The sequence below is a fragment of the Natrix helvetica genome, assembly GCF_964273705.1.
Source record: "Natrix helvetica genome assembly, chromosome: 2".
Lineage (NCBI taxonomy): Eukaryota > Metazoa > Chordata > Lepidosauria > Squamata > Natricidae > Natrix > Natrix helvetica.
In genome coordinates, this window is record NC_138552.1 from 293,050,346 (window position 1) to 293,064,683 (window position 14,338).

The 14,338-nt window shown below is 42.6% G+C and overlaps 1 protein-coding gene across 1 annotated transcript in view; it reads left to right on the forward strand.

The window, feature by feature from the left end:
• The first annotated feature begins 814 nt into the window (after positions 1–814).
• Positions 815–14,338, forward strand: part of APPBP2 (amyloid beta precursor protein binding protein 2) — a 63,147-nt gene continuing 49,623 nt past the window's right edge. The window contains exon 1 of the mRNA XM_081945429.1: positions 815–1,318. Within this exon, the coding sequence (XP_081801555.1) occupies positions 1,178–1,318 (141 nt within the window). The 5' untranslated portion in view covers positions 815–1,177. The remainder of the gene's footprint in view (positions 1,319–14,338) is intronic.

A 14,338-nucleotide genomic window follows, 5' to 3' on the forward strand; every position in this document is an offset into this window, starting at 1 on the left:
GTGTGTATTTGTGTGTCTGTGTCTGTTTGTGTGTCTCTGTGTCTGTTTGTCTGTGTGTGTCTTTATATTTGTGTGTATTTGTGTGCCTGTGTGTGTCTTTGTGCGTCTGTGTCTGTTTGTGTGTCTCTCTGTGTATGTTTGTGTGTGTGTATTTGTGTGTCTGTGTCTGTTTGTGTCTCTCTGTGTGTTTGTCTGTGTGTGTCTTTGTGTTTGTGTATTTGTGTGCCTATGCCTGTGTGTGTCTTTGTGTGTCTGTGTCTGTTTGTGTGTCTTTCTGTATGTTTGTGTCTGTCTCTGTGTGTGTCTTTGTGTTTGTGTGTGTGTCTTTGTGTCTTTGTGTTTATGTGTGTCTTTGTGTGTCTGAGTCTCTATGTGTGTCTTTGTGTTTGTGTGTGGGTATTTGTGTGCCTTTGTCCTTGTCCTTGTGCTTGTTTGTGTGTGTGTGTGTATTTGTGTGTCTGTGTCTGTGTGTTTGTCTCTGTGTGTGTCTGTGTGTTTGTGTGTGTGTATTTGTGTGTCTCTCTGTGGGTGTCTTTGTGTTTATGTGTGTCAACGGCAGACTCCCTCTCTCTGCCCCCCCTCCCCTTTCCTTAGCCACCTCCCTCCCTCCACTAACTTGAGGAGGGCCGCGCGCGCCTCTTCACCCTGCGGAGGGGGGGGGGGGCGGCAGCACCAGCCCCTCCAAGGACGCGCGCGCGCCTCCAGGGGATTGGGCGATGGTGGTCGCCCCACCCATCAGAGGGCCTTCTATGAACCCCGCCCACCAACCCAACCCACCTCCTCCCTCCCCCCCGCCGCCGCGGCCTGCGCGCGCCGGGCAAAGCCGGCCCCCCGCGGCTTTTACCTCAGGCGGGACGTCGCGCTGAGGGTGGGGGGGAAAGAAGCGCGGCGCGGACTCGCCCCTCACGCAGGCGGCGGGTCCCTGCCAGGCTGCGGCGGCCTCCCGGTTACTCCTCCTCCTTTTTTCCCCTCCTCCTCCTCCTCGGTGAGGGCGCCCCCAGCGGCTCCCGCCTTGCCTCAGCCCGGCCGGGTGAGGGGAAAGCGGGCGAGAAGAAGGAGGAGAGCAGCGGCGGCGGCGGCGGCATCTGGGCGGAGCGACTAGGCCCGAGCGGTGAAGGCGGCCGGGGCTTCGCCCGCCTCCTGTGGTCAGGGCGGCCGCCCCTCCGTGCCAGGCAAGATGGCGGCGGGGGAGCTGGAGTGGGTGCCCGAGACGCTCTACAACACCGCCATCTCGGCCGTGGTCGACAGCTACGGACGGGCCCGCCGGAGGGACATCCGCTCCTTGCCGGAGAACATCCAATTCGATGTCTATTACAAGGTGAGGAGGAGGAGGAGGAGTAAGGAAGGAAGGAGGCCCCGGCTCTCCCTTCTTCCCTTCCCTCGCCGCCTCTCATGGCTGGGATGAGACTCGGATGTCTCTGTGTGTGTGTGTGGGGGGACACATACGCTGGAATTGCACCCCCCTTTTTAGGCAAACGGGGGGGGGAGAAAGGAGGGAGGAGGGCGTCTTCTTCCCACGGCCTCTGCAAGCCACCCCCCTTGCCTCTTTTGCAACCCCAACTTTTCCCCAAACCATCATCATCCTTGGACTTGCAAGCGCCCCCACCTGCCCCCCACGGTCTGCTGACTTAACCCCCCAGCTTTGCACCCACCCTCCCATCTCTTTGGTTTCCCCCACCCCGTTTCTTTATATCTCCCCCCCCCCCAAGAATTGGCTAGCCCCCCTCTCCGGCCTTGCACCCCCTTCCCATCTCTTGGTTTCCCCCATCCCATTTGTTTACAACCTACCCCCCCCCAAAGATTGGTTAGCCCCCATTCCCGGTTTTGCACCCTCTTTTGGGGAGAATAGCATCCCTTCCCGTTTTCTTGGTTGCCCCCATCCCACTTGTTTACATCCCCCCCCCAAAAAAATTGGTTAGCCCTTTCCCCAGCTTTGCACCTTTTTGGGGGGGGGGGGAGAATTGCACTTGCCTCCCTTCTCCTTGGTTCCCCCCATCCGATTTGTTTATACCTCCCCTCAAGAATTGGTTAGCCCCTACCCTGGCTTTGCACCTCTTGTGGGGAGAATTGCATCCCTCTCCCATCTCCTTGCTTCCCCTCACCCTGTTTGTTTCCCCCCCCCCTCTGAAGAATTGGTTAGCCCCCCTTCTCCACAGCCTTGCATACCTTCTGGGGAGAATTGCACCCATGTCTTTGGTTCTCCCATCCTGTTTGTTTGCACCCCTCTGTAAAGTATTGGACCCCTCCATCTGCCTGGTGGTGGCATGGGCAGGTTTTTTTTAATTGCACATAGAAATTTGAAAAATACCTCCCCCTCCTCCCCCAAATATGGGCCTTGTTTATCCTGCACCCAGTTCTGTCAATTCATGTGATTTTCCACCAAGAATCCTTTTTCCCTGAATTCTCTTGTTTCCCCCTTTCTTGGAAAATGACACTGCTGTAATCTTTGCCTTTGCTTGTCTTTGCCACCCCTCCCATTTTTTTTTAGGAAATGCACCTGGGAGCTGCTCCCACCCACATGTTTTTTTAAGTCGCCTTGGGACCTTTCAGCCTTTGGTGGAATTTCGTTTTCTTTCTGGGTTTCTTTGCAGTGGGATTCCCCCCCCCCCCTTGAAAATACCTCTTGTTCTCTGTTCTGAAAAATGATTTGCACCCATCAGAATAATTGGCTTGCTCCCAGCCCATTGCTCAATGATTACTCCCCTTTGCTTTTCAATTTGCTTTCCAGGGACCTCTCTCTCTCTTTTCTGCCTGTATCTCACCCAACTATTTCATTATTACATCTCTTTGGACTTTTTTACTCCACTCCACTCCAAACCTCCTCAAAGGTGAGGAGATTCATTTAAACCCTGAGCTACAAATACAGGTAGTCCTCGATTTACAACAGTTCGTTTAGAGACCGTTGGAAGTTACAACAGCACGGAAAAAAAGTTAGACCATTTTTCACACCACCGTTGAAGCATCCCTAGGGTCACATGATCAAACTTCAGATGCTTGACAAAATTCAGGTGCCTGTGACAGTTGCAGTGTGCCAGGGTTGTGTGATCACCTTCCCAATGGGGAAGCCAGATTCACTTAGCAACCGTGTTACTAATTTAACAACTACAGCCAGTCACTGTTGCAAGAAAGGTGGTAAAATGGGGCAAAACTCACTTAACAAACGTCTCACTTTGCAATGGAAATTTTGGGCTTAGTCATGGACATAAGTTGAGGACCATGTGTATCCTACTGTATTGGCTCCTTAAAAGTTTATCCTCATTTCTAAAGTTGGCCAACTTTGATACCCTTCCTCAGTAGGTGACCTTATGATTTTGGAAAAACTTCCTCCAGAAAACCTCTGTCATTTCATTATTGATGCATTATTGAAAAAATTGAGATTTGTGTCTGTATGAAACCCTCCAAATGTCCTGATTTCTCAGGTTTTGTGATTTCTGACCAACTGACTGCCATTTTTAAGAGTCATTGCTCAACACATCTGGAAGGCACTGGTCCAGGAAGGCCAATTTAGGAGCTTTGTAGCATCCTAAAGGGCTAATTTACAACCTTCCTGCCCATCCCAGACATGAAATACTGTAATGTCATTTCTTTGGAATTTGCGTTGTTTTTATTATCTGTATTTTTTTTAGAATGCACATGGTTTGTAATGTGTTCTTGAATTGTTCTGGTAAATTTAATATGTTATAATACAGATAGACCTAGACTATTTGTTTAGTGACCATTTGAAGTTACAAGGGCACTGAAAAAAGTAACATATGACCAGTTTTCACACTTATAACCATTGCAGCACTTTTATGGTCATGTGATCAAAATTCGGATGCTTGGCAGCTGTCATGTATTTATGATGGTTGCATTTTTTGGGGTCATGTGATTATCGTTTGTTACTTTCCCAGCCGGCTTCTGACAAGCAAAGCCAGTGGAGGAAGCCAGATTTGCTTAGTGATTCACTTAACAACTACACTGATTCCTTTCACTTCTGCAAACAGATGTAAAATGGGGCAAAATCAGTTCACAACTGCTTTGCTCATTTACAGTGGAAATTTTGGGCACAATTATGGTCGTAAGTCAAGAACTACCTGTAAAGAAGGACTGGTGCTTTTTTAACTTTGGAGTTTGAAGTATGTTCACAGATTGGACCTCATCATGGTGCTGAGATTGGTGGCATTAATTGGAAACAGCCCTTTAATAGAGAAGGTGTGCTTTGGGGGGGGGGGTGTTTTTATCCCATGAAAATGACCGTTTGATTCTTTACTGCATTCCCTGCTTTTTGCTATGTGTGAATATTTTTCAGAGAGGGATCCATACGAAGGCTCCAAACAAGTTAGGCAATAATCCGTGGTGTTTAGATAGAACTGCTGTTATTCAGTAGCTTTGTTTTTCATATTAGTTATGTAGCAAATCACTTCACCTATTTCCATAGAATTTCCCTTTGAAACATAATTCATATATATTTTCTTGATGGAAACCCTGTTCACCTTCTTTCCATTTTGAGGCAATGTAGAGACAATATGTGACTTTTGTATTAAAAAAATAAGAATAGGTAATCTCCCACCTATCAGTTATTTTCGTACACTGGACTGCATGCTTTGCATGTTATATCTATCTTAATTTTACTTCCAAGAAAGAAATGTCCCCCATCCTTTTCACTTAGGAGTAAATCTTTAAGAGCTTCCATGAGTTACTTCCAAGTGCAAGTTATATCACATGGACAGTAGAATGTTTTAATGATGATGATGATAACAATTTAGCTAGAACTTCTGGTTGAGAGAAGATGGGGTTTCTGATTCATTCTTCTCTTCCCTCCACCTGAAAATATTGTAAAATACATTACTGGTAGTCCTCGAGTTACAACCACAATTGAACCCAAAATTTCTGTTGCTAAGTAAGACATTTGTTAAATGAATTTTGTCTCATTTTATGACCTTTCTTGCCATAGTTGTAAAGTGGATCATCACTGTTAAAATAGTAACATGTCAGGCTTGGAAGCCATCTGGGTAAGACAACATAGTTGTTAAGTGAATTCTGGCTTCTCCATTTACATTCCTTCTTAGAAGGTTGCAAAAGGTCATATGACGCTAGGGCACTGCATCCATCATAAATATGAGTGAATTGCAAAATGTCTGAATTTTGATCACGTGACTAGGGATGCTACAACAGTTGTAAGTGTAAAAAAACAGTCATAAATCACTTTTTTCAGTCACTAATTGAACTGTTGTAAGTCAAGGACTACCTTAATATGTTTTCTATTATAGGGATTTTTCTCATTGAAATATCTGTCCTAGGAATTAAAGTGATCACGTGATGGGAGCTCAGTTTCATTATTTAGAAATGGAAAGATGAACTTTAGATAAATCTGTCTGTTGAAGAAAAATGTAAATTCCCTGAATGCTAACAGAGCTATACAGGTGCTGAATCTGATTCCCACCTGGTCCCCCCCTTTACATTGTCCCTGAATTAAAATTTGAACATCATGTGAGGAAAACAGTCTTGGACAGTTGTCATTAAAAAAATAAACATGTCTGCTTTAAAGTTAAATTCTTGTCCTAGCCCTTCCCACTTTTTTGTTTTGATCATTTGCCTGTGTTAAAAGATGATGGTAGTGCCAAATGTCTCCTCTGTCTTTAAAAAAATGTGCATTTTTGCTACTTACCCCAGCATAATACTTAGCTTATCAGTAAGGGAAAAACAAGCTTCCAGCTTTAGTATGTTTTCATGGGAGTTGTGAGTTGCTGAGTAAGCAGTTTGTTTTGTGCCTTGTGACATGCCATAGTCCTGTTTTTGTATGGTGATCAGGGGAGGGGGCCTAGGGGCAGACCACACAAAGATCTGAACCCCTGACAAAGAATTTACTGGGCCATCCATCCTTCTATTCCACACATCAGGTATTACAGGGATGTCTCTTTTTTTTCAACATCTACTTTAAATAATTCTCACGAATGAAGGCAATATATGTGTCCCAGGATAATGTTGCAGGATCCAATCTGGGTCGGTCACTCTTCCCATCTTTTGGACTGATGCTAGAGCCCATCTTCAGGGAACTTCTCTCTAGAAAAGTGTGTGCTTTGGGCTGTTCTGTGAGTCATGTTTATGTGGTGCCTTCCTATAGTAAGCCAATAGGAAGGCACCACATAAACGCAACTCAGAACAGCCCAAAGCACATATTTCAGTAGAGAGAAATTCCCTGAGGATGGGCTCTAGCATCAGTCCAGAAGCTCGGAAGAATAAATCTCTGGTCCCAGTGACTGACCCAAATTCGATCTTGCTTTAAATAATTTTTGCTTCTTCTGGGACATTTAAATGTGGATTAAATACTGTTTTTTTAAATAGCCAGTAGAGAAGCATACATTATATGTATTCTGAGACAGGAATAATCTATTTAGCATACAGATTAATGCTAACAATTTGCTTCATCTTTTGGACTAGTTGGCAATGTAAATTGATTATGTGTCAATGAATGACATTTATGAGTCTAATGAGTCATTCAAAATGGCAGAAGACACTCAGTTCCTCCAAGCTCAGCCAACGTGGCCTTCAGTCCAGAAGGATGAGGCTTACATTCAAATCATCTGGACCAATTCACAGAAGCTTATGCCATGTAGCATGAATGCTTTCTGGGGAGGTGTTGAGTCGGTGTCAACTGGCAACTGCTTGGACTAATAGTCTCTGCAGTTTTCTTGGCAGGATTTTCAGAACTGTTTTTGTCTTTGAGGGCTAAGAGAGAGGGTTAGGGTCTCAGGTGGGACTAGAACTCAAACTCACCCAGTTTCTAGTCTGGTGCTTTTGCCACTACATCAAGCTGGCGTTTGGTTTTTAACTACAAGCAGTCCTTGATTTACAAGCATTCATTTAGGGACCGTTTAAAGTTACAGCGGCATTGTAAAAAGTGACTTTATGGCTGTTTTTCACACCTACAACGGTTGCTGCATCCCCATGGTCACGTGATCAAAATTCAGACATTTGGCAACTGGCTCACATTTATGACACTTGCACTGTTCCTGGGGTCTTTCTTTTGCTACCTTCTGACAAGCAAAATCAATGGAGAAGTTAGAGTCACTTTCTAGCTTAACAATTGCAATGATTCACTTAACAAGAAAGAAATGGGGCAAATTCACTTAATAACTCTTGCTTAGCAATGGAAATTTTGGAGTCAATTGTGGATGTAAGTTGAGGACTACTTGTACTTTAGTTGGGTCACACAACACATTGGGCCAAAGTGTGTTCTGCAAATCCAACCGATTAAATTAAATTATCCATGGTTCAATTAGCTAACTTTTTAACTCATCAGCTAAGATAGCAGCAGTTAAGATATTGGTCCAGGATTGTGAGAGATAACTTTTAATTGTTATTTGACAGGAAGCTCACTTGCTGGTTCCTTTACATGTTGTTTATTTCATTTCAAAATTAAATTTCAGCGTAGTAGAAAGAGGTGACACTGAGAGAAATATCTATGAATGCTGCTCCTTGTGCATTAAGATATAAACCATGGTTTGCAAAACAATGATTGGCAATGGAATATGCAAGGCCGAAGCCAAACAACTTGTATAAAGTCTTAATAACGCATTATGTGAAGCAAGCATTTTTCTGACCCAGCATTTGTATCCTTAGATTCATTGAACTTATTCTAAAGCCAACTAAATGGAATTGTGTTATCTTTGTTTTTCCAAGAAGCAGAAGGAAAAAAATCATTTACAAAATGTGACTAGGAAGTTGTGAAACAATGTTTGGAAAATCTGACAGGGTGGTAGTGCTGCAAAGGCATTATTTGAAAAAAAAAAGAGGCTATATTAGGAAAAATAAGAAAAAGACAAAATAACCTCTGAGGCCGTGTCTTCTCAAAAGATCAACATGGAAGTGTTATTAAAATCCTTAATCCTGTGGTGGAGCCATCGGGTTTCTCCTTGGGACACAGCATGAAAGAGCATCACGGAGTTGCTGTGCTGTATAAAATAAATATTGTGTGTTTAAGCAGCAGCTTGTTTTTTTTTAATTTGGAATATTTACTTACTTTATGCTTTTCCTCCCAAATGGAATAGAGTACATCATCCAGTTTTTGAGCAATATTGTCTTTCATCAAAATGTTGCTCTGGTCCAAATCTGTCACAAACCCAATGTGATTATCCTACCTTCTCAACTGTGATGGTAAAATAGCATGAAATGGGTAAAATACAATGTAATGTGGTCTGTTGCTTATATGGAAGGACTACTGCCTGTCGTTTTAGTATTTTTTTTAATTTGAAGAATTGAAAATAAAATTCTACTGTATCTGGGAATTGCATGTGATTAAGATGTGTGTATTTAATTTTTTAAAGATCATTTTCTCCTATCTTTATTATTATTATAAATAACTCAAAGGCAGCAAACACACCTAATACTCTTCCTGGTCCTGTTGTGGTCCCACATTGGTTTGCGGAGCTGGCAGCAGATTCGGACAGTGAGGAGGTTGGGGAGGAACATGGGCCAGTCCTGGAGTCTGGGGAAGGCTCGGAGGAGGGCTCTGCGTTGGAGGCAGAGAGGGAGCCAGGGCCATCTGGTAGATGTGCTGCCACCTGAGCCTCCAGATTCAGACATCAGCGAGGAAGAGGAAAGGGGAGCCTGTTCCCAGTGTGCGCATGCGCAGAGCTGCCAGAAGGCAAGAACAGTTAAGACAAAAGGAGCGACTTGGGAGTAAGGCTTGGAGATGATTGGCCCCTCCCATAAGATATAAAGGAGGAGCAAAGGCACGTGAGCCTTTGCAGGAAGCAACTTTGTTGGTTCTAGTCAGTTTAAATTCTGAAGCTCCATTTTGACTCTGTGCTCCACATGGTTTTGCAAAGCTAATTGGCAATTAAATCTTTGAATGAACAATTCACAGCTTGAAATAAAAAGAGGGTTTTGGGTGCTAAGCGTGTGCTTTGTACTGTCTCAGGAAGCCTAGGTCCCTTCCCCCCCCCCAACAACTTTGGGAGGTGAGTTAGGCTGAGAAAGAGCAACTGACCCCAAAGTTTACATACATAAAAATTAAATTCACATGCAGCTTTCAGAACTGTCAGTCCTTTTTAGCTGCAACCCAGTTTGATTGATATTTTCTCTCTGAAATGTTAATCCCACTAACATAATTTGCTTCCCTTTAATCTCCAGAACGAATTCCTCTTTTCTGATTTACAGCTAAGCATAATTAAGCCAGTATTTTTTAAATCATTGTTTATTGAAGTCATGGCTTAGTTCATCCAACATGCTAAGCCAGGAAGCAAGCGAAAATATGGTTCAGTACAATGTTTGAATCTGGCCTAGGTCCTGCCTTCAAAACGTGATTGTTGTTAATCCTTTGCTTTGCGATGTCTGGAAATTGAGTGGTTTGAAACGTTTTTGTCTGCTTATCCAAGTAGTTCCTTCATAACTACAGTTCCTTTCATCTTTGGCCTACGGTTCCTCCTTTCCTGTGGCAGTTTTGGATCCAGGCATGCAGAGTTCTACACCCAATAATATTCTTAATCTCGGTTAGAGTGCAGCACTAATCCAATACCATTCTGAGAGAGGTTACACGTAGGCTGATGTTTTGAAGGGCAAGATCTAATAGGCAGAAGCCTTAAAATCACAACTTGGATTTTAACCTAGAAAGAGATGACATGCTGCGTACAATTATTTTCAGAAAGGAAGAGATGGAATACGAGATATAAGAGACTTCAAAAGATATAATGCATGGCCTTTTAGTGTGTTGTGGGACCTCTCTATTAGGCCCTGAAACCCTTATCTGGTGACAATATGGCTCTCCTAGGTGTGGTCCAAAGCACCCTTTGATCAGCTTCTGTTTCTGGTAAAATTCCAAATGTTGATCAGTGTACCTGTTTTATTTTGGTGACATCAGTTATTCCTGATATGACTGACCTTTGCTTGGATAACTCAGGAGACACATAGCCAACACTTTTGGATGCTAAAGCATGACAAGCATATGGGAAGAAGAATTTCAAAAATTACTTAAGCCACGCTGATTCGAAGAAGTGCAGCCAGCTGGTTTTTAACTTTTATAAATCGACACTAACTAGTAGATTATCTTTTCAGAATTTAGAACTTTAATTTAGTCAACTTAGACCCTTTCAACCTTTGGAATACTGTGGTTCTATAAGATTGGATTCCATGCTAAGCCTGAAGCCTTGTTTGCTCTTGGTTTGGCATAATGGTATTAATGCAGTTAATCTAGCCATTGTGATAGAATCTATGGGTGGTGAGACATGATAGTATGGGCGCCCGTCATATTTCCCGTGTAAAAGAGTTCCAGTATCTGGGAACCATCGCAGAAAAAATGCTACCCTTAGCCACCATGCTGCAGGAGTGATCTGTCATTAGAACATAGACTGGTCTCTACCACCTTCAGAAATTGTGGTAGCTTCATCCCTGGAAGCTTTTAAGAAGAGACTGGACTGCCATCTGTCAGAAATGGTGTAGGGTCTCCTGCTTTTGGGTGGTGGTGGTGTTGGACTAGATGACCTACAAGATCCCTTCCAACACTGTTAATTTGTTATCTTCAATCTTTAAGCACAGATACTGCATTTCAGATACTGCACTCCCCATAAGCCATTATTGGCAAGTCACTGTGGGTTGATGAATATGACACCAACTCAAAACCAAGCCATATTATGATGTCTGAATGTAGCCACAGGCAGTTTGCGTCTTTTACTGCATGTTTAGTTCTGTCTCCAGATTATGCTTTTTGCATTCTTCAAAAGGACTTCAGTGGTGGTATTTAAAAAGTGATAGTTAAATCAGGAAAATGTTAGTCTTTGTGAAGTGAAAAGTGAAAATTATTTTTTATTTAATATTTATTATTTTAATGTACTAGTTTAATGTTTGTAAGTCACCCAAAGTCATCTCAGATGAGGTAGGAGGCACATAAATTTAATAAATCAGCACAAATAAGTAAAAGTTTACTATCTGGAAGATTTACTTTATATAGATTTAGAGACGTGTGGTTATTCCATTTTTAGAATGTAGGGCAGGGAGGAAAAGACAAATTACAGGAAAAACAATGTAATTAACACATATATGTACCCACCACCATTTCAACAATTAATTCTCAAAATCCCTGCAGAAAAGTTCAATTTTTCCAGCCTTGCAAAGTAATGTCAGGGTACCAACCAAATCTATCTCAGATAAATCTCATGATGGGCTTTGAGTCAGTTGCAACAGGAACTGTTACACAAAGGGTGGTGGCTAATTATCTTCAACTAGAAATAGATTATTAAGACCTATTTCAAAATGGGTTTAGAACAGGGATGTCAAACTCAAGGCCCACAGGCCAGATCTTGCCTGTGGGGTGCTTAAATCTGGCCCATGGGGCCAGCCTGGAAATAGCAAATGACTAGCCTGTGGTGCCTCTGACAGCCCAAACCAGGCGGGGGTGGGGTGCACCTCCCCCATGGCCCATTTTGGCAGGGTGCTGCAGGAGGCGTTTGACCCGTCTCTCTTCCCTCCCCCCTGGCCGGCCCGCAGAGGAGAACTACAATGCTGATATGGCCATCAAAGAACTCCAGTTTCTAAACCCCTGGTTTAGAATAAACTAGTGTTAAGATAACACTGGTTAGCCTTTCTGATCTCTTTGGACTGGTGATGATAACCCTGAACTGTGTGAGAGATTTGGAAGTGGGTTAGTGCATTATCTTCAACAGAAATGCCTCCGGATTCCCTCTTGTCACCAGTGCTTTGTAATGCCTTTATGAAATTGCTGAGTGAGGTCACCAGAAGGTTTGGTGCTGTGTATTTATTAAGATGTTGGTGCCACTCAAAACAATTTGTGTCATCATTCTGAAAACAGGTCATTAACCTTCCTAGATGCCTGCCAACAGGCCCTTGCTAACTGCACTAGTGATGATAAAGTGAAATGGAATTTAAGTGAAATGATAGGTGTATGGTTTATTAATGCTCCGGAATCCTGGTGTTTCAGGTTGAAATCCTGACCAGAGGTACTTACTGCAAGTAATAGACAGTTCCACCCATTCCTTGTAGCTTGGTTTCCAAGAAGTAGTGCTTCAATTGGTAGTCATCAAACTGGACCTCTATGTAATTTGCAAAGTTTGGTTATTAGAAAATATAGCAATCAGATTGTTGGGTTGTGGGTTTTTGTTTTGTTTTTTAAATTCCTTGTTAAAAAACTCTTGTCAAATTTAAACATTTGTTGTGCCCCCTCATAGATTTCTTGGCTAAAATGTGAAATGTTGACTATCATTTTTAAAGAAATAAATAGCTTAGATATGGATTTATTAGTCAAAACTCTGGACAGCTAACAAAGCATAGAAGCAGAAACATCAGTGAAAACAATAGCACAGGGAATAAAAGACAACAGATAACTAGGTTATGTTAGTACAGGGCAAACAACAAACCGGGCTCCATTTACATCTTGGCCCCAAACCCTGAGAGAAGCACCAGGTTTTTAAGGCTTTCTGAAAGGCCAACATTGTTGAGCCTATTGAAACTTCAGTGGCAAAGCCCATCCACAAAGCAGGCACTTTCATTCCTCCCAGATTCCATAAGGCAACACCTATGGAAAGAACCTGAAGCATGTCTATCCTGCCAGATCTGATAGGATAGGCAGAAATAACTGGAGAGAAAAAAACAGCCAAGGTTGACTCAGCTTTCCATCAATTCTGAGGTTAGTAAAATGACCTCCCAGATTGTTGGAGGCAGCAATATGCTGACATTGTAAGCTGCCTACACAGTGCTGTAAAGCACTACGGAGTGGTATATAGGTAGTCTGTGACCACAGTTGAGCCCAAAATTTCTCTTGCAAAGTGAGACATTAGTCCGAGATAGTGTGAGGACTCCTGCATTGAGCAAGAGCTAGAAGACCTCTGAAGTCTCTTCCAAATGTGTGATTTTATTATTATTGCCAAATGTCACAATATCTTTTAAAGGAAATCTAAGTATGAGTTTACACTGTATGTTTCTTTTTAAGAGATTCAGAATGTGAAGGCTGTGTTGGTTCAGGGAAATTTGATATTAAAAATGCAGCTTTAAATAGTTCTTGATGTTTTACCTAATTCATGAACTTACTATTTATTTCAAGCATAATCAAGTTCATAATCTTTTTTTTTTAGTTCCCACAGTCTTGGTGGGAATTGCCCTACATATAACATTTAGCACCTGGCCAATTAAATGTGCCATCTACAACAAAGGTGGCCTGTTTTGGAAGGGTTTTAATAACAAGTGAGGTTGCTTGATAAATACTTTTGTTATATAATTGCTAAATAATTAATGTTTACAACTATTTTAAAGAGCAATTAAGATACAGAGAAAGTCATCAAATTGACAGATGTGTAATATTTGTAATGTACATTATACATAGCAAAGCAGAATATTGTGACTTTAAAACCTGATTAATCAAACTATTAGCATTAAAATGATTAATACTAATGACATAATTATTGATCTGGTTAATTCCTAATGTCAGTGTCCCAACTGATGATCCCAACCAAAGCAAGCACACAAACTTTATTGAATACCGGTACATCAATTTGGCATCATTAAAGGCAAAACCAGCTCTACCTAATTCCCGTGCAAACCCACATAATTCAATATGTAAATTCCTCTCTCCCCCCCCCCCCCATTAGTGCAGGTCACATTGTCCAATTAAGTGTTATTGTATTGTTATGAGAAAGTATCTCTAGGTTTTATGGACACCTGCAGATGCATCCTTGAGTCTCAGACCTCTCCTCCAAGTCTGGAGTCTGCATACTTCCTCACCTGTCCCTCCCCACTGGTTGTTGGCAAGCTGAGAAACAAAAATGATTGCAACACCATGAGCACACTTTGAGCTTCACACCTACATTAATCTGATTTGTTGAACAAGTTAGCATAGCATGATTAACATAGAACACTGAGCTATGAATTGGGTGGGCAACCTTTTTTCATTTGTTTATTTCACATTTGTAGGCAGCAATGATGCCACCAGAATGGCAAAATTGAATTCTCCATAGTGAGGGGGAGGAGTATCTAGGATGGGTTGACCTTGTCCTCTCTTGATTGGACTGAGTCAGATAAGCTCTTTGGGCCATGCCCTGGCTACCAGGTACTACCCAGTTATCGACTCAGTCCATCAACGGACTGCTGTAGTCATCCTGAGATCCTGAAGAAAATTAAAGAAATATCAATTTACTGCAGACTCGATTGCAATTGCCTCTATGCTGCCTGAGCAATCACTAGAGGCTGAACAAACCCCTGGCGGGGGTAGAAAGCTCACGCAGCAACCTCTAAGGCGGCGCGCAGCCCAGGTCATAGAACGAGACCCAGGGCACTAAGTGAGGACTCTCACCAGAAAGCAGGCAAGCAAGCTCTGCAGAAGCCTCTGAGGCGAGGAACACCCGAGGAGGCT